The sequence below is a fragment of the Silurus aristotelis genome (genome assembly GCF_946808225.1).
Source record: "Silurus aristotelis genome assembly, chromosome: 1".
Classification (NCBI taxonomy): Eukaryota; Metazoa; Chordata; class Actinopteri; order Siluriformes; family Siluridae; genus Silurus; species Silurus aristotelis.
In genome coordinates, this window is record NC_139574.1 from 12,094,755 (window position 1) to 12,120,026 (window position 25,272).

The 25,272-nt window shown below is 34.9% G+C and overlaps 1 protein-coding gene across 4 annotated transcripts in view; it reads right to left on the bottom strand.

Annotated features, from left to right (window-relative positions):
- col15a1a (collagen, type XV, alpha 1a) overlaps positions 1–25,272 on the bottom strand; it is a 94,189-nt gene that overhangs the window by 6,917 nt on the left and 62,000 nt on the right. The window contains exons 12-38 of one of the 4 annotated variants that reach the window (XM_083544698.1): positions 25,145–25,201; positions 24,891–25,022; positions 24,250–24,384; positions 22,085–22,138; positions 21,955–21,990; positions 21,283–21,414; positions 20,769–20,834; positions 20,617–20,652; positions 20,337–20,378; positions 18,491–18,553; positions 17,243–17,278; positions 17,080–17,154; positions 16,634–16,699; positions 13,604–13,666; positions 11,713–11,793; positions 11,382–11,417; positions 10,968–11,021; positions 10,746–10,802; positions 9,341–9,400; positions 9,195–9,236; positions 6,267–6,288; positions 5,941–6,018; positions 5,025–5,050; positions 4,765–4,863; positions 3,303–3,435; positions 816–892; positions 180–302 (exon numbers count right to left, since the gene is read on the bottom strand). In XM_083544698.1, coding sequence (XP_083400824.1) covers positions 180–302; positions 816–892; positions 3,303–3,435; positions 4,765–4,863; positions 5,025–5,050; positions 5,941–6,018; positions 6,267–6,288; positions 9,195–9,236; positions 9,341–9,400; positions 10,746–10,802; positions 10,968–11,021; positions 11,382–11,417; positions 11,713–11,793; positions 13,604–13,666; positions 16,634–16,699; positions 17,080–17,154; positions 17,243–17,278; positions 18,491–18,553; positions 20,337–20,378; positions 20,617–20,652; positions 20,769–20,834; positions 21,283–21,414; positions 21,955–21,990; positions 22,085–22,138; positions 24,250–24,384; positions 24,891–25,022; positions 25,145–25,201 — 1,881 coding nt within the window. The remainder of the gene's footprint in view (positions 1–179; positions 303–815; positions 893–3,302; positions 3,436–4,764; positions 4,864–5,024; positions 5,051–5,940; positions 6,019–6,266; positions 6,289–9,194; positions 9,237–9,340; positions 9,401–10,745; positions 10,803–10,967; positions 11,022–11,381; positions 11,418–11,712; positions 11,794–13,603; positions 13,667–16,633; positions 16,700–17,079; positions 17,155–17,242; positions 17,279–18,490; positions 18,554–20,336; positions 20,379–20,616; positions 20,653–20,768; positions 20,835–21,282; positions 21,415–21,954; positions 21,991–22,084; positions 22,139–24,249; positions 24,385–24,890; positions 25,023–25,144; positions 25,202–25,272) is intronic. The other 3 variants (XM_083544700.1, XM_083544699.1, XM_083544701.1) reach the window with 3 other exon arrangements.

Below are 25,272 nucleotides of genomic sequence, written 5' to 3' on the forward strand. Positions count from 1 at the left end.
GAAAAACAAAACATAAGAAAATATTTCTTCATTCTCTAACAGTTTTCATGACTCACACTTTGCACTATGAAACAGTGACTGGATGTCAGCAAAATAATCTACCAAAAACATCCCAACACAAGACATTGTGACTGATACAGAATATATGTGTAACAGAATAAAGAAAAATTCTATATTACCAGAATCTCTTTCCAGCCTCCTTGGACCTTAATGTAGAGTTTACCCGTATCTGTAACCATGGACAATGTTCCCACTTCGACCACATATGACTTCATGGCATAAAGAGTAGGGTATTTCTTTATCTGTAATATCATTATGCATTCATTATGGCCACAGAACAGAGGTGCAATATTTTGTACTGTATATTAGTTATGACAGCTCTATAGACCCAACATGTAATAAGTGAACACATTCAGTAACCTAAAAATGCTGTTACTTCTCTGGGTGACTTATTCAGATACCTGCATGTAGTTCATGCTTTTAAGGTTGCCTGATTTTTCTTAGAAGCATTGAAGATAGTTTTACAATAACCATCTTTCAATACAAGAACTTGTCTTTAAGCACAGACAAATGACTGTGGAATAGAAATTGTGAACTGTCAACAAATTATAAAAGCAAAACAGACTTAAATTCCAGGTTATCCAGCTAAACCTCTTTACAACTCCTCTGCAAAGGTCTGAGTAGTGTGTAGGACTTTAGTTCTAAATTCAAATGTATACGACATATCTATTAGCTGATACCTATGAGCATGTAACTTATCTAAATACAGCCCACAGTGTGTAGGTTACTGGTGTGTGATGATAAGTGTCACTCACTGAGCCAAAGCCACCACCAGCTGGTCCTGGTGGACCAGGAGGACCTTGAGGCCCGGGTGGACCAGGTATTGCAGCAGCTGTAAACAAGTGAAGAACACGTTAGCATCCGCCTGTTATTAAGATACAGAATAATCTGATGCTGCCAGTAAGAGAGCACCTTGTGCCTCAATATTAGCATGCATCATCATCAGCAGCATCCTAGAGGGAAGTTTAACCCATTAAAGAGTCATTCATAATTTTTTATTAAGATGTGACACGGTATAATTTAAATAAAAACAAAATGGAATGATTTGCAAATCTCTTTAACCAATATTTTATTCACAGTGGAACATAGAAAACATATCAAATGTTTAAACTGAGGAAATGTACTATTTTAAAGAACGAATGTGAATTTTGAATGTGATGGCTATAACAGATCTCAACAAATTTGGGAGAGGGCAATAAGTCTGAACAAGTGTTATTAAAATTAAGCAGCTAGTAAAACATTAATATACTGTATATAATATTATATAAATATATAATATATAATAATGTTCATTCTTTATCTCATTATTTTCAGTGCATAATATCATCAAAAAAATCTGGAGAAATTACTGTGCACAAGGGACAAGGGCGAAAAATCTATATTGGATGCCCGTGATCTGTGGTGACTCAGGCGACAATACATTTAAAACAATCATGATTCTTTAATGAAAATCACTGCATAGTTTATTAACATTTCCAAAAATCATTGTCCATGAACACAGTTTGATATGTCATCCACAAATGCAGTGTTAATCTCTATAATGCAAAAGAAGTAGGCGTGTGTGAACATTGTCCAGAAACGCTGCCACCCTCTCTGTGCCAAAGCTCATTTAAAATGTATTCAAGCATAGTGGAAAACTGTTCTGCGGTCAGAGGAATCAAATTCAAATTTCTTTTTGGAAGCCATGGACACCATATCCTCCGGACTAAAGAGGAGCGGGACCACCTGTTTTTTCAGCTCTCAGTTCAAAAAGCCGCATCTCTAACGATATAGGAGTACATTTTCGCCTGTAGAATGGGCAGCTTGGACAGGCTCCATCAATGCTGAATGGTATATACAGGCAGTGGTTGACGGTACTTTACTGAAGTATTTCCATTTGGGGAGACTTTTACTTTAACTTCACTACATTTCAAAGTAAAGTATCTTACGTTTTACTCAATTACATTTAGCAAAATCAGTTGTTCCTTTTAATTTATATGTGAATAAAAACATAACTGATTAAGCACACCAAGCCACCAATCAGGGTCGAGCGCATGCTCTGTTTTGATCGTGTTTTGATTGCCTCTTGGTGGCACGAACATACAGTTCATGGTCAGTTCAACAGCAAGCAGAACATTTTGAGAGGAATAAATTATGGAAAAAAACTCCTGATTCTCACTTGCAACAACACCCATGGACTTATTTGTGTGACATTTTTAAATAGTTGAAAAGAAGGTTTTGGGCTCACGATAATTTTTTATAGATATCAATCAGTGTTTGACTCATTAATATCATTCTATTAATAGATCGGTTAAGAGATGCTAAGAGTAACATTAGAGTCTTTTCACATAAACTGAGTTCATTTCCAGACTTGTGACAAAAATGATAATAGAAACATTATGGCCATAATAAATTATAGTAATTAGGATACTTAAGTACATTTGAAGGCAAAAATTTTTTTGTAATCAAAGGAAAGTTAAAGGGAGCATTTACTTTTACTGGAGTGATATTTAGGAGAGTAACTCAACTACATGGTTTGTGTACATTGTATTTGAACAAGACAATGCTAAATGCATCTATTACAATACCATGACTTCTTAGTAGAAGAGTCTGTGTGTTGAAATGGCCTGCCTGCTGTCTAGACCTTTCACCATTTGAAAACATTTGGCACATCATCAAACAAAAACAAAGGACACCCAGAATTGTTGAGCAGCTAGAATCCTGTATCAAACACATATGGAACAACATTCCTCTCCCAAAAGTCAGCAACTGGTTTTCTCAGTTCCCAGATGTATACGGACAGAAGACGTGATGCTACACAGTGGTAAACATGGCGCTGTCCCAACTTTTTTAAGACCTGTTGCAGCCATCAAATTCACAATGACCATATTTTTCTCTTTAAATTGTATATATACTTTCAATTTATACATTTGATGTTTTTGTTTTATTGTAAAAAGAGTGGATTTATATCATTTTACCCAGTGTCCCAAGTTTTTTTAAATTGGGGTTATATTTATTGGGGTATGTAACAAAGTGAGAAATCTGACTGTGGACCTAGCAACTGAAAGTTTAATTGTTAACTTTATCAATCATAAATCATAAATCATGGTGCTTTAGCCATAAAACACTTATTATCAGTAGAAAAACTAATGCTTTACAGTTTAAATGGTTTACAGGTGGACAGTTAAAAAAATTCTTCTGAGATATCAGTTTCAATACTGAAACTTAAAAACAATGCTGTGCTTTTATTAAAAACCTCTTACCAGAGCTATAGCCAGGAGGTCCAGGAGGGCCTCGGAGTCCGGTGGCACCAGGTCTCCCAATCCCAGGAGAACCAGGTGGCCCCTGAAGTCCTGGACGTCCAGGGGGCCCAATGATTGAATCACCTTTTGGTCCCTTTAGATAAAATCAAAAACAATTACAATTAAATGCTCATAATTACTTTTTGTAGCAAATCATCAAGAATTTATGATTTAATTATCAGCTCCTACCACCAGAACAAACTTCTTTCATGCTGATAGTACACCCAGGAGTTTCCCTTCTCTGACAGCAGTACAACAGGGGCTATTAATTTGCTGCTTGTTACAACATTTAAATGCGAATTCATGAAGCAAATGGGACCCACACAACCAAGTGCAATCTGCTCTTATTTTTCTAGTGGGTTAAACCTTATTTTTTAAATTTGTTTTGCAGAAATCTTTTTAATCTCCAAAAAAAGGCTTCTCATTCCATCCATTTATAATTACATTTGGCATCGGACCACTTAAAAAATGTAAGACAGCTTGTCATCAAGGCAATTTTTATTATTATATTTTTTTCTTTTTTACAAAGGCGAATCAATCATAAACTTCCAAAGTCACAAAAAAAGATCAAACGAGCATACAGTGGAGAAAAACTGGGTGAGTATGATGAAGAAAAATACACAAATGAAGAAATATGATTGAAAGTGGGAGGCAGAGACAAGGAGGAAAAAATGTAAGGCAGACAAGAGAACGAAACAGAAAAAAAATTGAGATGGGAATGATCAAAGAGATGTGAATTGAGATAGAGAGTGAGGCAAGGGGATACAAGAACATGCAATCAATCTATCAGAAAAGATCAGTGTTTTCAAAAGGGAATTATCTATACGGTTATCTGATTTACAAGACACATGTAATGTTGCATAAAAGTGTGTGTGTGTGTGTGTGTGTGTGTGTGTGTGTGTGTGTGTGTGTGTGTGTGTGTGTGTGTGTGTGTGCCTGTTAAGTTCAATCAATCAATCAATCTATCTATCTATCTATCTATCTATCTATCTATCTATCTATCTATCTATCTATCTATCTATCTATCTATCTATCTATCTATCTATCTATCTATCTATCTATCTATCTATCTATCTATCTGTATGTTTGTGCATTATACATTATACATTATGTTTTTAACATATTTTTGGCTGGTTTGTGTGTGTGTGTGTGTGTGTGTGTGTGTGTGTGTGTGTGTGTGTGTGTGTGTGTGTGTGTGTGTGTGTGTGTGTGTGTGTGTGTGGCCAAAAATGACAACTTATCATGAGAATAATACAATGGGGACAACTTTCCTCAATATAACCTGGCCCTCTCACTCTCTTTTTGTGAAGTGTGTGTGTGTGTGTGTGTGTGTGTGTGTGTGTGTGTGTGTGTGTGTGTGTGTGTGTGTGTGTGTGTGTGTGTATGTGTGTGTGTGTGTGTGTGTGTGTGTGTGTTTACTGACCACCACCCCAGATGTTCCAGGCTGCCCTGGTGCACCTGGCATCCCAGCTTCACCTTTCTCTCCCTTCTCACCTCGGAGGCCATAGTCACCTTTGTCTCCCTATATATGCACATGTAAAATAACACACATAAGTGCTTTCAGAGTGAATGCAGACAAAACACAGGGTGTTATGCAGGTTGACTTCTAACACATTTTCATTTAGTCATGAACTTGTGACATCCATTAAAGAAAATGAGATATGTGTTAGATGCCTAACTCACCACAGAGCCTGCACCGAGCATTGTAACTGTGAAAGGGACAAAAAGGGACAATAAACAATTTTTTTTAAAAGCAATGCACTGTAACAAATAAACAAAAGAAAAGAAACCTAATTCTGTGGTATATACAGTATTTTACAAAAGTGAGTACACCTCACATTTCAGCAACTATTTTATTATTATATTATATTGTTCTCCAGAGACAATACTATAGAAATAGAGAGCGCTGAGCTGCACAGGTTGTTGCTGGGATCCTCTTCCACTCCTCCATAATGACATCACGGAGCTGCTAAATGTTAGATCCATGGCACTTCTTCACCTTCCGCTTGAGGATGCCCCACAGGTGTTCAATGGGTTTCAGGTCTGGAGACATACTTGGCCACTCCATCACCTTCACTTTCTGCTTCCTCAGCAAGGCAGTTGTCATCTTGGTGGTGTGTTTTGGGTCATTTTCATGTTGAAAAACCTCTAAAGCAATGCTGTAGCTCTCATGTGTCTGTTTTTAAAGCCAGCTTCTATACCTGATGCACAGCATGAGGACTCATTTGATCGATCTTTCTAGGGCCTGTTCCATTTGGAACCAGTCTTGGAAAACCTCTGTATGACCCTGGCCACCGTACTGTAACTCAGTTTCAGGGTGTTACTGATCTTCTTATAGCCTCGGCCGTCTTTGTTAAGAGCAACAATCTAATTCTCAAATCTTTAGAGAGTTTTTGCCATGAGGTGCCATGTTAAACATCCAGTGTTCAGTATGAGAGAATTTTACTTAAAGTACTGAATTACAACTGATTTAATAGATAGATACACAAACTTTTTAGATGCAGACAAAAACATGAACATGATGAATAGGACATGTGAGCGGTGTAATCACTTTTGTGAGATACCCTATAAACAATATTATATTCAGAAAGTGACATACTTGTTGTTCCTGGAGGGCCAGGAAGACCCCTTTCACCCTTCTCCCCTTTGGCTCCAGATGTTGAACAGCTGGCTCCCTCTTTAGGAGACAAATGGGGAAAGCAACAAATTAAATCAAGAGTACTGAGCTTATTAGTTTAAAGCTCTGAAAAGGAGAATGATTGTTTCATTGAAAATGAGAATTAAGTGCAAAATAGTATGTAATGACATTTGTTATTTTGTTCATTAAAAATGGTGCTTTTCTTTATGTCATGTCAGCTCAAACATTTACAATAAACCGTCTAGAAATCAAAGGGACAGAAAATCAGCAGGATTTAAAAAACTAACCTGAGGTAGAATTGCCATTGGTCTGTGCAAACCCAAAAAAGGGAGAAAAACACAAAGAAACGGGTCATGATGAAGGGCAAAATTTGAACGGTAGTAAACAAAGTAGTGTTAATCCAAACAGAATGATTTTAGAGTGAAACCATCTGGGATAGAAATCATGCAGTGGACAAAACAGGACATTTAGTCCATGGAGCGGAAAAAAGAGAACGCTCAAACATAAAACACTTGTGTTAAGTGCACGCATGTTTTTCATCAGACAAAATACAGTGGCTTTGCTGTTTCTTCAGTAGTAGCAACCAGTCTGGTTTAGTAAACATCTATCTATCTATCTATCTATCTATCTATCTATCTATCTATCTATCTATCTATCTATCTATCTATCTATCTATCTATCTATCTATCTATCTATCTATCTATCCATCCATCCATCCATCCATCCATCCATCCATCCATCCATCCATCCATCCATCCATCCATCCATCCATCCAAAAGTTTGTGGACACCGGATTATAAGATTATGTATTTTTGAACATCGAACTCCACATTTAGTCCCCATTTCCTGTTGTGATAACCTCCACTCTCTTAGAAAAGATGTTCCACTAGATTTCGGAACGTGGTTAGGGAAATTTATGTTTATTCAGCCACAAGGACTTCAGGAAAGTCAGGTGCTGATGTAGGGTGAGGAGGCCTGGGGTGCATTCAGCTTTCCAATTCACCCAAATGGTGTTCAGTAGGGTTGAGGTCAGAGCTTAGCAGGCCACTCAAAATCTTTCCCTCTAAACTATGTAAAGCATATCTTCATGGAGCTCGCTTTGTGCACAGGGGCATTGTCATGCTGGAACAGGTTTGGGTTTCCAAGTTCACAGAAAGAGGAAATGTAATGTTACTGCATCCAAAGACATCGTATACAATTGTATGCCTCCAACTTTGTAATAACAGTTTGGAGAAGAAATACACATTGCTTGAATACTTAGGTGTTTCAGTACCTTTGTCCACATTGTGTATCAGTCTGTTTAAATCAGAAATTATTTGAATGTCTTGATACAACATTTTCACAAGAATCTTTTTTTTAAAGAAATCTAATCAACATTTTAAGGCAGTTATTTAGTTATACTGGTCCACATTACATACAGAAGAAACAGCACATCAGAAGCCACATTAATCACAAGAATTCTTAATTCCCACCTCTTTACTTTCATTTATAACCTTAAGACAACATATAATATTCATTAAGTCCATATCATTTTAGTTAATATGTTTGATTTTTAGAGGAATGATGTCATGATCACATTCAGTTAGTTCATCACAAAATGAGCAGCAAACTCATTCCATGTTTATCTGTCATGCAACATGCTCATCACTGATGCATTTCAGGCTTTCGGGGGTTTTCATTTTTTGTGTTTGTGTTCAGTGCTTAAATTAACTTGGGCACAAATTTAAAAAATATATGTTTCCCTTATTACATCATACCTGATTTAATTTTAATTGGCTGAAGCAAGGAAAAGCCTAAGATAAATTGTCTATCAGGACTTTGCTTAAAAGCAAAAAAAAAAAAAAAAAAAAAAAAAAAAAAGATTTTATTAAACAACTTATTCAAGGATTTACCATGTCCTTCGACATTGGCCATAAAGTAAATGACTAATTTTCACAAATCAAACTGAACACAGTAGAACCCGGACTTCAAATGTTCTACAACCACAAAAGTCCAATTTAATCATAATGGCCAACGTTCTGTAGGTTTGCCATCCAATCAATTTGGTACAGAACCTGATTCAGGTTATTTAATAGCTTTTTTTTTTCTTATTCATCAAATGCCTTTATATAGCAGGTATATTCCAGCTTGGCTAAAATAAAAACCCTTAAGCCACACTGTTTTTTGTGGATAAGAAACCACTGATCTACAACTACTATAAGTTGTAAAAGTCATGTGATTGTACTATGCAGGGTAGATGAAGATAAAAAAATAGCAATATGGTGTTTTGCCAAAATGAAGAAATTAGCTAAAAAATAAAGAATTGTCATTTTTTTTAACTACCCAATGTGATTACCACAGACAATAATTCCAGTCAATTTCCTTGTACTGAGAAGAGTTTACTCCAAATATCGCTCTCATATTGGAAATGTATTTATTTATTTAAAATATCTAAAGTATTAAAATATTTAAAATGAGTGTACCACACACTTCAAACTTAAAATGCTCTGTATTGCACTTAGTAACCGTAACTATCTTATGATATACGATAAAAAGAGTATATTCAGACAGTTCAATCTTAGAGCTTTTACTCAGTTGCTTTGGAGCATTTCTCAGATCAGAAATAAAATACTCAAAACTACTTTTTCAACATCATGTAGTTACTTGTGCACATCATAAAAGAATCATCAAAAAATCATTTTTATTGGTTTAATCAAATTGTGAATGCTTTCAGGTAATTGATTGTGTACAATTGTCTGCTGGTTCTTACATAATCAGTTGTTTGTCATGTTGATCAATTTCAGATTTTTAGTCTGATGGGAACTAAATGTCCAATTATCTTACAAAATGGTTTAAGAATGCATCTACTAGTTTGCATATATTAAGGATGATTCGAGAAATGTTCCAAAGCAACTGAGAAAAACTGTAATAAGTGGATGATTTCAATTATATTTTTTGTCATTTTCACAGTACTGTATAACATACCTTACCGATTGTTTGTAGTAACATGCTCCTGATCAATCTAGCATTTTTTTTACATAAAGTATATTTTGAAAAACACTTGATTAGTTGTTTATATAGAATTATCTTCATTAACATAATTATTAATAATTGATTTATTAGTTCTAGACTCAATTTTGACAAGAGCACCATATATCAGGCCTGAGACACACAGCGGGTGTGAAACAAACTCTGGGGTTGAATCTGAATACCAGTGCACGACCCACGTCACTTACGGATGTTTTACAGTGGGGCCGAGGAGGAATCGGGAACACTGTCTACAAACAGTTGAAGGTAAAGTAGACATGGTGAGTCAATGAGTTACATTTCAATATGAGCAACTTTAAGAGAGAAGCAGAAAATGGGAACAGGTTACACTTACTCCTTTAGGACAGTTGAATATTACAGGACGTCCAGGTGGGCCAGGAGGACCAGGTGGGCCCTTTCACAGAGAGTGAGAGAGAGAGACAGAGAAAGAAAGAAAGAAAGAAAGAAAGAAAGAAAGAAAGAAAGAAAGAAAGAAAGAAAGAAAGAAAGAAAGAAAGAAAGAAAGAAAGAAAGAAAGAAAGAAAGAAAGAAAATCCCACAATATTATAATTAGGAATTAACCCACTATAGATATTACATAGCCTAGCCAAGCTATAAAGTATGTAATTATTATACAATCAGCAAAATAACACAGGAGCAAGAGTATTTTATAAGGTATGCAGATATTTTTGGTTGAGTCTAGAAGCAAAGGCTTTATATAAAACAAAACAATAGATATAAACAATTTATTGAAATAAAAAATAACCTTGAATATTATGCATATAATATTGATGTTACTACAACTAACTAACTAACTAACTAACTAACAGGCTGATTAGTGAATCCACTATTTACATGGACCTGTGCTATTATACATTTTCTATATTGTAAACAGCTATGTTTACATGTTTTCATGCCCATGTGATGGCATGGCGTTGTTGTGGAGTTTGTATATACAAGTTTGTCATCCGTTTCGAGTACAAGACCTCCTTAAAGAGCAGACAAATGTGGTTAATGGCATAATTCCAACTCGGCATGAAAACCATAAGAAACCTCAAATGTTGCTCCAGTTTCCTAGCGTGCAGCAACCATTACATCTCTGTGACACAGTCACTGCTGCAGCTTTCTAAGGAAACTTTTGGGACAGAGTTTGAAAACCAAACGTAGATGTTCATAAATCCGAAACTATTGTCTCTGTGAAAAATATTCTGATAAGTATTTAGGATTAAAAGAGTTCCTTTGATGTCACTCTGCGTGTGAGTATGAGCGAGTAAGTATGTGTGTGTGTGTGTGTGTGTGTGTGTGTGTGTGTGTGTGTGTGTGTGTGTGTGTGTGTGTGAGTGTGTGTGTGTGTGTGTGAAGGAGCTGAAATAAAAAAGTAAAACACATACAGTGATTGGCATCTTGATTTAAACATACGGTATGGGTATGCTGTATAGTTTTATTTTAATGCAATATTTTTTTTTTTATTACAGCTAATATTATACAGGGCATTTGTTAAATATTAGTTTCCAAATAATCAAAATGAACACAATTGATATCAGCATAAAAGCAAACAAAGCAACAACAACAAAAAAACTAAACTGGCACCAATCCTCTTGCAAACATGAACAATATGGTTTAGAATAACTAAATTAACCTCAAAAACTGACTAGGTATGTTTTTTGTTTGAAAATCCATCAGGTGCCTTTTGCAACAATGCGATTAAACATCTGCTAGAAGGGTGCCAATAATTCTGCAGTTGACTGTATGTGCCATACCTGAAATCCATTTGAGTCTCCCTTTTCACCCTTGCGTCCATTCAGACCAGGACGACCCTACAACAAAAGGTCTAGTAATTAATGTGCAAACCATATTAACCCCAGGCATAATATTTAGCCATATTTGGACGAACAACATCTGCATTAAACGCAGACAGTCCAAGAAGAAATATGCTGGATTTGCATGTCAGAATTATGTTGATGATACTTATGTTAACTTACTGGGCGGCCAGGAAATCCAAATTCCCCTTTGGGTCCGCTTGGTCCGACCGGGCCCTGTTTGATAAAGCCAAAAACAGGAAAATGTTGACCTTGAGGCATGACTGTGTTCCAATCAATACTGCAGCTTTTATAACAGGTGCACAGACAAATGAAGTCAAGCTGTAAGAAATGGAACGTGCCAAAAATAAAGAAAAACTGTTCCACTTGGTCTATTCCAGTACAGGCAACACTGGCCTTACAACATTTTCCAAAACACTTTGAACAGAAGCAGCTGTAGGCATACAACAAAAGCACAGGGAAGAAAAGAGAAAATGCTTCAAACTAGAGTGTAATAAACTAAATGATAGCAAATCAAATGACCAATAACCAATATAACATATATGTTAGATATCAATGTACTGTCTTTGCACCCACCATTGCACCTGGTAATCCATGAACACCATTGTCGCCCTAAAAAGACAATATGGTATCATTTTCAGATAATGAATAAACATACAAAATGTGCAAAGAGTTAGCCAATGTAAATTCACATTAAACTCAATAACATGGCAGCTTGTAAATAATAACCCTACAACGGTAATTAATCCAAGCTATGGAAACCACACAAATTAGTAATGGGAGCAACAATATGCTGAAGTATTTGTATAAATGAGTCCATGCATATAGTTGCTGTCACATTTGTCCAAACAAATCAATGACATTTTCTACATAGATAGTATATATAGTTTATATAAATAGAAGGCACCTTGAGTCCTTTTGGTCCTTGAGGCCCAGACAACAGTGATCCATCTGGACCAATTGTGAGCCCTGGTTCTCCTTTCTCACCCTACACACACACACACACACACACACACACACACACACACACACACACACACACACACACACACAGACACACAGACACACACAAACATTTAGAGACATGCATGTGCATAAATAAGCATAAAAAAAAAAATCTAAAAACCACCTACAGTTGCCCATATATTCCTTTGTTTATCACTTTATCACTACATGAAACGGATTTGTACATGAATCAGCCTTCAATCATTAATGTATTATAGAAATCTGATATTAATAAATTAGACTATTGAACAAACACACATGTTTTAACGATGAACATTTGTTTAGCAATGTTTTGTTAATCTAATGCACTACTCTGAAATGTATTCATGCATGTAAAGTTACATAATTAGCACAGAAGTGAGAAGATCTTAAATATAATGTCATTTGTTGCACTGTTGCTTTGTTGATGGCTGTTAAATTGTCAAAATAAAAGAAGTCACTGTCACTTCCTGTTTTGTTGAATGCTAGCATGAACATAGGGTAACAGTAGATTCATACAAAAAACATACTGGCTTATGAACAACTTTAAACTATTATTATTATTATTATTATTATATCTTTTTTTTTTTTTTTCAGAATGATGGTTGTCTGATGGAAATTTACATATAGCAGTGTTCATTTCACTTGGTAACAGAGTAACTAAATTCATTGCAGGTGAGCTGGTAAGGAAAACATAAATTTAATTGTGTGCTCATGGTTATGTTATTACCCAGAATACTGTACACGTAACACACTGGCCGGTGAAAAAAAAGGGCCAAATCGCATAAAATATATTATATCCTATAAAATATACATGTATATAAGAATTCGTAGTTCAAGTACCAGACTACTAAAATTTTACATTGTGATTTACAGAGGCCTTTTAAATAAGGCATCAATCATTCTACCTGAACTGATAGAAGTTGCAAAAGAGGGCAGCTAAGCAGATGTTTGAGGTTTTACTTGTTACTATATATAAACATTCACATACTTTTTCCCCCATCAATCACTTTATTTCAGAGTTCTGATAATTTTCTAAATAAAAGATTGAGCACAACAAAGTGTTGTTTGGGTTGTTGGGTAAAAATATTTACTGTTAAGATCCATCACAGTTTATGAGGTATTTCTGCTAAAATCCAGATCGTTACAAAGAAACCCATGAACTATTCACAAATAAATACCACTTATATATGCAAGCAAATGTGGCTATGGTATAATGTGTGGTATAGCAATGCATTGCATGGTGAAAACTAACGCAAGCATGCACACACACACACACACACACACACACACACACACACACTCGCACGCACACACGTACACACTCTCAGGTTAATATAAACCATATGCCAAAGAAAGCACTCAAGGACCTTTAAAAAGAGGTTAGTATTGGATAACAATCTTATTTTGTTTTCTGAGTAGGTCTGGACTGAGTTTGCTGGTGTGTGTGTGTGTGTGTGTGTGTGTGTGTGTGTGTGTGTGTGTGTGTGTGTCAGTGCATGTATGTGTGTATGTGTCTGTCTGGTAGTGATTAAGCTCTTACACATCAATGCTTTGTACTTGCCAGAAACTCAATATGGAGACACTCTTTAATCTTGAATCGAGTATTTCACTTCTCTGATTAAAATCGAACACATAGAAACTGCCATAAACGGCCTTTAAATAGAGTGACTGTTTACCATGTCAATGTCAGAAAAAACCACAAGAAGAAAATTAATTGCAATTAAGGTTTCCAAAAATCTCACATACAAAGCATTTTAATTTATGAATCCCTTCCTGACTTCAGAGCCAGGTTTCCTCATCATCAACCTTACCTTTAACCCCAGGTGACCTGGGACTCCTGGGATGCCGCGGTCACCCTTTGGACCTCTTGGCCCCTGAACAAAAATTTGATAAAAAAGAAAAAATGTTAACAGGTCTGCTTAAGGTTCATCAGTTTCCAATAAAGTTTCCAATTTACAGTAATTGGCAGCAACGAATAGCATTAATGTTTGATTAAGAGGAAAAGTGAAAATTCTAAATGTATAGGCAGTGCAGCAATGTGCAGAAAATATTATATGGTAAAATTGAATCGATTAAAATATTTAATCACGATCAATCGCAAGATTGCCACGAATTAACTTGTGATTAATCGCACATTTTTATCTGTTCGAAATGTACGTTAAATTAATACTTTTCAAGTTTTTAACATGGCTATGGACAAATATGGATGCTTTATGCAAATGTGTTTTTATTATTAGTGAAACCAAACTCAACATAGAGCATTAACACAAAGTAATTATTGTGTTTTAAACAAATTTAACTTTAATTACGTTTCCACATGCGTAATGACGGATTTTGGTGCTTAATTTGAGACTTCATTAAAACAAATGTTTAGTGATTAAAAGTTATTTTTATTATTTTTTTTATATCTGAGTAAAGAAAGGACGTCGTGAATAAATGTGTCTTGCTTTGCGTTTAAATTTCGCCTCTTTTCTATTTATTTATTTATATTTTTAATAGAAATGGTCAAACAGAAATGCACACTGCATTAATCGTGTGCTAATAAAATTAGTGTTAAATTAAATTTGCGGTACCGTGTTATAAACTTTAATTTTAACAGCCTTACTAAAATACAATAAAAAAAGGAATAGTGTATAAGTCAAATCATAAACCATTTAAACTCTTTTGAAATAAGTAAGAGTACAATAAAAATAACAAAGTAATCTCACAAATGCTGACCTATGCTTAAAGATTATATTATATTTATATTTAGGTACTAAAATACTAAGTATTACAAATCTCTGTTGGTAAATTTCTGTGGTATAAATCACTTAGTCACATAAAAACACATAGCCATGGGTACAAAATCAAAGACTGTTAAGACTGTAAAGACAGACATACAAAAAAAACAGCGGAATAGCAGTTTTATCATGTAATTGTAATCATGTAATGCGACCTGACATGAAGCAGACCTACTTATACAATTCCAGAGTTCAGAAATGTCACTTCCCAGAGGACTTTGCAGTGGGGTTCAAATAATTTGGCAGACACCCTTTCCCATTAATGCTGAAAGGTTGAGGGTTAAGGGCCTTGCTTAAGGGCCCAATTGTGGCATCTTATTGGTACTGGGATTTGGACTCATGACGTTCTAATCAGTCCAATGTCTTATACAAAAAACTCCCGCTTCCCATTTTATTCCGCCAACATCTGATAATGATTATAATGTTTTACTTAATAAAGGGTTTGACATATTATACTTCGATCCCCTACCAGTACAGTTATATTTAATGCTGCAAGATCTCTTTCAAAAGTAATTCACACCTCTGCTGTTTTCTGATTTGAATAAAAACCAAAAACCACAGCATGTCATGTTATAGAGAAAACACAAAGCTGAATTTTTCTCTCCTGAAACCTCTTTTGTGTTTAAAATCCTTAACCTATGACTGTTGCGAACAGCAGATACCTGAGTAACCACACACTTTTAAATCTGTTTGCTATTTTTAGAGTGCCTGTGAGAAACTATAACGTATCGGAATCAGTGCAACAATACAAACCTGGGATTTGTCTTGCAGCCTGAGCCACATTTACAATAGTTTAAGAATCTTCCGACCATTCAGTTTAACCATATTAACAGCTAAATGGTTAAATTATTTTAAGAAACAGACATCACTGTCTATCGAGTGTACATTCACCTTAAACCCTCCCTCTCTCTCATTAATTTCCAGAGACTATTCTACACAAATACTGTAGAAAAAAGTTGAAAAGCAATTCTACTGCTTGTTGTTTGTCAGGTATAAAACCCAGCTGGATTATCTTTAGTCACAGGCTTTGCTTCTGATCTCTTAAAAGAGTTTTAAACATAAAACCTAAACGTTATAGATGTAGACACTCAATGCCAGACTGCTTCTCTGAAACACCGCAACAGAAGATATTTTCCTTTAGATTAGATTTAATGATGTTCTCTAGGGTTTTATCAGTCTGGTTTTGCTTCACACTCTGCCCAGGCAGCAGAGGTTTATCGTAAGGCATAACAATTGCATCAAGATCAATAGGAGCAATATCTACTGTTACTTTTCACACACAACCATTCTGGATAAGGACTGTGGGATTTTTTCCCCTCCCAAAATGGGCTCAGAGATATTGAACAGAATGAGAAGTAAGTCAGACGTTCGCCTAGATTTAAAATCACAGGTTCTTCTAATAATAATGAAATACATGTATTTATATAATTCTTTAAAAGAAAGTTGTATAACAGACACTCCACATCATTTTTTTAACTGTGTATATGGTAAGTTTCTGAAATGAGCTTATTTAGCATCCTTGGAAGGAATCTCCAGTTTCAGTGCTTTGTAACAGAAGGTGACTTTAAAGAAACATTGAAAGGCAGGTTATAACACTGCAAACACTGATCTGGCACATGATGAATGAGAATGATGTACTCTTCATCATTCACATTAATTATTATTTGCCAGATTTTGCTTTTAGTTTTTTTTACTCTGGGTCAGAAAGTTCAAAATATAAAAGCTTGTAATGTGAGACGTTTCACAACATTAAATGAAACAAAAAAATTATGTGTTGGATTTTTTTTATGAAAAAATAATGTGCGCTTACAGCTGTGGTAATAGAAAAATAATACACTTCAGTGCATTGCACCAGCACATTCATGATTAATTTCCCTTTAACACTGTGAGCAAACGTTTTATTCCATTTACCTAGTTGATATTTCTCACTTTATATATCTGACACTACTGAACTGACATGTCTGCTATATTCCCTGCTATAAAATATGCCATATTTGTGTCAGTATTAAAAAATGTCATGTGAATAACTGAATACAATTATGAGATCGAACATTTACTTACCAATGGACCTTGAGGGTCAAAAAGCCCCGTGAAGTTGTAAAGACCCTCAGTATCATTCAGCATTAACTGAAAAGTAGATTAAAAAAGATCAACAAATGTACAGTTAATTATTTTCTTGATGACCGAAATTGACATTTTGCTATTTTCTTACAGACATTTTCCATTTTATGAAGCCCAATAACGTTTTGTTACACAACACAGCTATATTCCTTGGTGATGAATGACTAAAGGAATTTAGCCTATATGTTACCTCATATTATAACCCTGTATATGGTTGAATTATTTATTGTGCCACACATATATTAAACAAAGATTTAATTGCAGTTGTTTGATATCCATGGGACGGAGTATTTGTTATTTTCATTTATTTAAAACAAAAGATCAATAATAAGCCAATATTAGGACACATGGAGGACACTGTATTAGCAATTTTACATTTGACTCACATCCTGAAGGTTGATGACAGGTCCTGGCGGCCCTGGTGGACCAGGAATACTGACTCCATCTAGACCTCTTTCTCCCTAAACAGGTGTTTACACATTTATGCTGGGAAAATGCAGGAAATACAGAGAAATGGACAAGAAAGATATAGACAGTTTAGCTCCATACCTTCTGCCCCATTTCCCCTTTCTCTCCTTTTTCTCCCTGGAAATGAAAAGAGACATTTAAAAATATATGTATTGTATATAGCACAGAATATCATGTAAAAGCAGATCAAAATATAAAATAATAAAAGCTCTGACATTTGAATAGATTTTAATAGATAACTATAAAAAGTATGTAAACATCATAATATAAATAATTAAATTTATATATATATATATATATATATATATATATATATATATATATATATATATATATATATATATATATATATATATATATATATATATATATATATATATATATATATATATATTGGTTTTAACAGTGGACATTGTCCCAAAGCAAACTGGGATGAATATTAACCAAATAATTACTCCAGACTGCATCTTTATTGCTTTTTAAAACCTTTTTAGTCCAATATACTCTTAGCAGCACCTTTAATAGGAACAGCTGTACCACCAAATTCATGCAATTAGACAATTAACCACTGTGAAAGCAGTGCAATGCATTAAACCATGAAAATATAAGTAGCTTAGGTAGTAGGAATAAATTCAGAGGAGGCAGACTTGTGCAACAGGCAAGAGTGCTCCAAAAAGCACACTTTGCAAGTTTGATGAACAGAAACATATCTACAAACACACAGTAAGGTGGAGGAGCTTGACAACAGCAAAATAATACACCTGGGATCCACTCCTGTGAGGTAGGTACAGGAATCTGATGCTGCAATTGGTAACAAACTCACCGAAACTAGGTAAAACTAGCTGAAAATTGGAAAAATGCCACCTGGTTTTGTTCTCATCTTCGACTGTCCAGTTCCTGTTCCAGGTCTTTTTGCCAAAAGTTTTTGTACCATTCTGTGTCAATTATATTGTGTGTTTAAAAAACCTAGGAAATCAGCAGCTTAAATACTCAAACCTTCTCACACCATCTGACCTAACAATCAAACTCACTAAAATCACACTTTGTCTCCATTCTGATGTTTGATGTGAACATTAAATAAAGCTCTTGACCTGTATTCACACGATTTTATGTATCGCACCGCTGCTACTCGATTGACTAAATGGATAATTAAATGAACGAGCTGGTGTACAGCTGCTCTAAAGTAGACTGTAAATGTAATATATCCGCTCAAACATTTATAATATTTCTAGCAGATTTCATGCATCAAATGCTCCAAAAGTAAAAAAAATAATAAAAAAATAAAGCTGTGAATGTTCTGTACGTTCTGTAAATAACAGAAATACAGACATTTTTTCCAGGAAGTCCAGATAGTCCAGGTTTCCCTTCAGGTCCGGCAGGACCAGGCTCCCCCTAGAGGCAGAAATAAAAAATATCAGAACATCTATTAAAAATGAGATCATATTAGATACAATTTTAAATAATGTACAAAAAGAAATTCTGAGATATATATATATATATATATATATATATATATATATATATATATATATATATATATATATATATAAACATACAGATGTGCAATTTATTTTTATGAGCATACTATTTCAATAGATTGAAAACCATAAATTGCACTGTCACATCTGTATGGCACACTAAACCAAAACCCTTTCAATGTGCTTTTTCTGTTCTTTATGGTATATTTGAATGCTAATTTATAGAAAGGTTTATTTTTTTTATATTAAGGGTACATATTTGCAGTTTAAAATCTACCAATATAGCTGGAATGGCACTGTGCAAAACAAAACAAAAAACAATGTAAATAAATACCAGATGTTGTTTTTAAATCAACATACTGATTTGCAAAAAAATACACACTTCTACTGCATAATGAATATAAAGGAAGAGTTTAATATGAGTGGTGAGGTCTTCTGACCGCAGCAGATGTGCTGTTTGATCATTTTTTTGCACAGTAGAGATTATTAGATAAAATTAAATCCTAATGGGAAGCAAATGGGTGGGAACTGCAGCCTTCCTTTGGCAACAAGGAACAGGAAACTGTGGGCCTCATTTATCAAATATAGTCAAGTGAGCACGGTCTATGTTTGAGCACAAAAAAGAGACAAATGAAAATCTCAAGTGGAATTTAACAATCATAAATCACAGACGGTCCAATCATTTGCAGATAATAAAATATTAAGTTGGCTAAGTTATGAGAAAAAAGGAGAAAGTGAAATCTTTTGCCTTAAAAAAAACAGTAGATTAGCTTAGGTAGCCAAGTTAGGAAATTGAGGTTACAAGGTTCATAGCTTCTTTTTCTGCTTATAATTATTATTAACAAAGCGTTTAGCTCACTTCTGATCAATCATCATATACGCCTTGGTATGTTGAGCTTAAGGAGAAAGAATCTTCTAGCTTGATGCTCTTTGAGTTTAAGCTTAATATTCACTATGACAAAAAAAACAAACAAAAAAAAACCCAAAATTGGTCTACTGCACATGCTGTCTTGCTGTGACTAAACAATATTGCAGATTGTATTTCAGCACTCAATATTTTAGCTCAAATATAGTAAAATAACGCAAGCACTAAATATTCACAACTTCAGTTAGCTATTTGTAAGGTGCACAATGAGCTAAAAACTGGTGTTGCAGGTTTTCTGTGTGTGTGTGTGTGTGTGTGTGTGTGTGTGTGTGTGTGTGTGTGTGTGTGTGTGTGTGTGTGTGTGTGTATACTGCAAAGAAATGTGTAATCCATCATACTTTAAACATTCTTATACAATATGGACGAAAGTATAGGGACACCCTTTACATTTTATAGCTGTATGTGTTACTTTCCCAAACTGTTACTACAAAGTTGGAGAAACACAATTGTATCGGCTCTCTTTGTATGTGGTACCATAACATTTTTACTTCCCGAGGAGACCCGAACCTGTTCCAGCATGACAATGCCCCTGTGCACAAAGCCAGCGCTCAATGAAGATATGGTTGGATACATAGGTTAAAGTGGAACTGTTTCTATCTGCACTTGACCAATCTTGAAAAAATTTTGATCATACTAATATAATGTATAGTGCTGAAGTGTAAATTCTGATGCCATAAATGTAAGGTACAAATTTATGTGTTTTCAGATTAGGTCACATAAACAGGTAGATTTCAAGATTTTTATTTGTAACAAAAACTCAAATACTACTAACCTTCTCTGAAGTACCTGGAAGACCGTTCACACCATCTTTTCCCTGAATTTGGAAAATTACAGTTGATCCAGTGAAGCATTTCATTTATGATTGACTTTAACTTTTTTATACATTCATAATTTAAGCACTATTTGCATGTTTTTTTTTTTTTGAGTAACATAGAGGAGCTAAACAAACTGGCATAATTTAATAAGCAACAAAACACTGTGTTATATTTAAACAGGATCGCAAAATGGGTATTAACATACAATAAAAAGTAAAATATTGAAAATTAATTCACCTTTGGTCCAGGGGGGCCAGGCAAACCAGGAATTCCCTGTATAAGAAAAAGGAGAATGCATTTTTTTAAAACAAATATTAACCCCTAACCAACTACAAGAAAAATACAAGAAAATATTTTATTTCAAATGCCACCACTGAAAATGCATTTACAGGAGGCCCTCTAGGGATATTTTGTCCAAAGCCACTGCCTCCACCCACTCCTGAGCCCTCAGAATCCTGCCCAAACAAATATGCACACACACACACACACACACACACACACACACACACACACATACAGATAGATAGATAGATAGATAGATAGATAGATAGATAGATAGATAGATAGATAGATAGATAGATAGATAGATAGATAGATAGATAGATAGATAGATAGATAGATAGATAGATAGATAGATAGATATTATGTAACCAACCAGAAAACTGTTTATTGTCATATATTCTTTTTATGTCTGATTCAGCTGTATTCAACACAAAATGATAAATGAGCTGTCATCAGTTCTAAAATATTGAAGAATCTGCTGTTTTTTGGCACTGGTGTTCATGCAGTACTAAATTTGAAAAGTGATAATAGCGTCCTCTAGTGGATTTTATTAGCTATGCGTCATGAGATGTGATCCAGACCATGCATATATTTATTTGTTTCACTGGTCCTAAAACTCACCAGTAAATCAAAATTGAAACGTGAAGGTGGGCCTGGCGGTCCTGGAGGTCCTGCTGGACCAGGTTCTCCTTTGGAACCTTCTGGTCCTGCTGCTCCTGGACTTCCAGGGAGGCCTGGCTGCCCTGTGTCACCCTTAAAAACAAAAGATGAACATTACCACCAAGAGATATTTTATTCCTTTTATACCACAGCAATTTAGCAACTATTTCATTATTTTTTATAAAGTGACATGCCTGACGTTTTATCTGTTTATAGTTTATATAAATAAATATACATACACATTTATTTTGTGTAACAGCCGCAAAAAAAAACTATTCCTGCTACTGTTTCCTGTTATAATAGTTAAAATTCATTATAGTCAGACATGTCACCAAGAATCCTGACTATTTCAAAGCACTGACATTAGAGACTCATTCCATAAACGTTAAATAAACATCTCATAGAAACGATACCTTTTTAGAAGACCTATAATTTGTTTTGTAGCCAAACTATTGTCATAGTAGCTTTTATGGAAAATTAATTTGAAACCGCCCGACCCTTTAAAGAATTCAACACTGCGTTGGTATAAAGGAAATGACATTGACAAAGGAAATAAGCATTACATAAAGTGATATAAATAGCTTGAGACACAAAGAGGAATAAAGATAGTAATACTGTTTACACTGACATTACCTTTTGTCCTGCATGACCAGGCAATCCAGTGTCACCCTGTTAAAAAATTCACATTTTGGAAAATCGTTTAATGGAAGTGACAAAGAACCAACAGATAATGAAGTAAAAAAGTGTTCAATGTGTTTTGTACCTTGTCCCCTTTCTGGCCATCATTTCCTGGTTCACCGGTTTTGCCACTAATTCCCTGTTAGAGCCATAAAATTAGAATTATTACTTCTTCCCTGCACCTGCATAACCCCAAAACTCTGGACTTGATTGAGACACACACAGTCCTAAAACACTATAGAGAATTCAGAGAAGTGTACTGTTCATGTATAAACCCATATTAACTTGTATTTGTGATTTGTATCAATCAAAATACAAAAGACAGAATCAGAAAAAAGCAGTGTTAGACCTCTTAGCAGCAGGTTATGGAAATAAAAGGGAGATTCCCAGATGAATTTTAAGTCTCCTTTAAAGGATTTTACATTGTATTACAAAATATGCATTTGATAAAAAGTAGGCTTGAGTTGTTCCTTTGAATGCAATGCATTTAATATTTGTGTACTACTATTAATGACGGTATTCAAATACACTCAAATATTCATTAGTCTGCAATGTCATTTTACCAAAATTTTACATATATAAATATATATATATATATATATATATATATATATATATATATATATATATATATATATATATATATATTTTTTTTTATGCAATTTATTTTTATATTATGCTTAAAATGAAGCACTAAAGAATATATACACTATAAATATGTTAAAGCATTATATAGTAGTATACAATAAATGCTGTATGTGACATGGTCAGTAAAGCTTGAGAAAGTTTCTAGGTTGAAAATAAATAGTTAAATAAAAAGGTCATTGGACTCATAGTAAAAGGCAGCTTCCCTCCCAATGCAATAGTGAGGTTTTCATGTTCCAGTTCCAGTTATTTGGTATCAGTGCAGTACACACACACACACACACACACACACACACACACACACACACACACACACACACACACACACACAATTATATATGTAATAATTATTATTCTATTTAAATTATCTTCACGATCACACAGCACACATTTAAAAATCAACAGAATACAAATACTGGCAAAATATCAGTTCCGCAAAGAAACATGTTCTCTATCCTCAGCTAAGTCACAGCCAGATAAGGTTTTGGAAGAAAATCTGACACATTCAAACATGCAGGGAGGATTTTCCTAAATCTCTGGCCAAGTTTTGTGAGATGTCAGAACTGTGTGCCTATTAAAGGGAAATGTACTGCCTGTGTGCCTGAAGGACAGACCACACACCAAGAAAGGTTTAATAAAAAGTACCATATGCTTTAATCAATTTACACAGAAAAAACTGTCACTTGTCACTCACTGGCTAAGCTTTTTATGTACAAAAGAAATTGACTGAGTGTTTGAACTGAATTAAATTTAAATGATTGTTGATGATTAAAATGCTTCCTATAAACTCCTGTTACTGGCACCCAGAGGTTTACTTTGAAATTTTAATCCAGAATACAGGTGTCTTTAACTTGTCAGCTCTCTACAAGCTAATAATTTAGACATTTGAGACATACACTTGTACGTATTTGTCCATGGGACTACAAGTTTCTTTTGCCATAAGACCTACAAGTTATTTTTTTTCTGATCCAGCTATTAGGTTTCAAATCCCTAAATCTGTAGGTATACGTTCTGGTCCAGGGGCCAGCTTATAAGCTTCTGCTCTGTAAAAGACATCTCTTTCATGCTTCTGTCCATATAACTTCAAGTATGTGCATCTGTCCAGAGGACTAAATGTTCTGTTCCTGTCTAGAAACTATAGATCAAGTTCCTACTTCTGTCCAAAGGTCTACTACTATATGCTTCTGTCTAGAGAACAGGCTTTCTAGTAATTTCTTATGATTTTGAGGTTCCCCTTCCAACCGCCATATCTTAAAACCACTATCCATCTCCTAAAACCACCATCCCACCCATGGCTCCACAATCCACCCTAATTAGTCAACGGCCAAGGTTTCTTCTATGTGACTAATTAATACCTATCTAACACACACATTCATGTCACACACACACACACACACACACACACACACACACACACACACACACACACACACACACACATACACACTTTGATTATGTATGACTATATAAGCAGCAAAATAAAGCAGCTGGCCAGAGCCACAGGCTGCATTATTGCAAAGTGCATGCAGGTGGAACATGTTGAGGGGAAATCCTGCCTTTTGTGGCCCGTGGCTTTAATTCGCCAGCAGGGACCAGATGCTATACCTTAACTAAGTCCAGGTCTGAACCAAGATCAAATGCAGACCCAGCATCTATCCCAGATTCAACATCATATCCAGACCCACCATCAAATCCAGAACCTGCATCAAATCCAGACCCACTAAACCAGTCCTCAATTACCTGAAACATAGCATTGATCACCTAATTCAGAAAGTCAACACACCAACAATATAAACACTGGGTGTTCAGTTTTATTTAAGCAGAATTTGATAGTGCTCCACTTTACCAAATATGAGCAAGGTTTATGCTGGTTCTATTCAGAAATTATATCCCAAATTCAAGTCTCTGAAACTGTTCTGGAAGGAGCGTTTTAATGATGGTGATGAAGAGCATTTTCTAGAACATCACTCCAAAAATGGGTGATGACATAATGAAAGGCCACAGGTTATGAATTAGATCATCTTTACCTTCATGAAAATATTTAGTATTATCCCAGTAAGGGATCACTTCTATCAAGATAAAAACTTAGTATTAAGGTGATCCCTTAAGTTATCAACTTCGAAAAGAATGTTAGTGAACCTTAAAAGAAGAACAACAGTCTTTTTTATTATTATTATTATTATTATTATTATTATTATTATTTGTCTGCATATAAGATTTTTAGAGTTGAATGCAAGAGTACTTACAGGAATTCCAGGGACACCCATCAACCCATCTTTCCCAGGAGCCCCTGGAGGTCCCATTGGACCCGGTAAGAGACCTTGAGGGGGGCCAGGTGGACCAGGCTGCCCTGGCGGTCCTGGTGGCCCAGGTGGACCCTAATAAATAACCAAATCCAATAACAATTAAAAATGTACTGGTATATTGATTATATCTATACAGAATCTTACAGTTTGAACCAACCACACATACCCCAAGCAAGTCATCTGATAAAACATACCCTGATAACCTCTGTGTCACTGTCAAAGTCTTCAAATCCTGAACCATCAATGGCATCCTGCATATAAAAAGAAAGCATGGAGGAGTGCTTACTTTAAGACACATACATTATACACGTAGTTAGGCAGA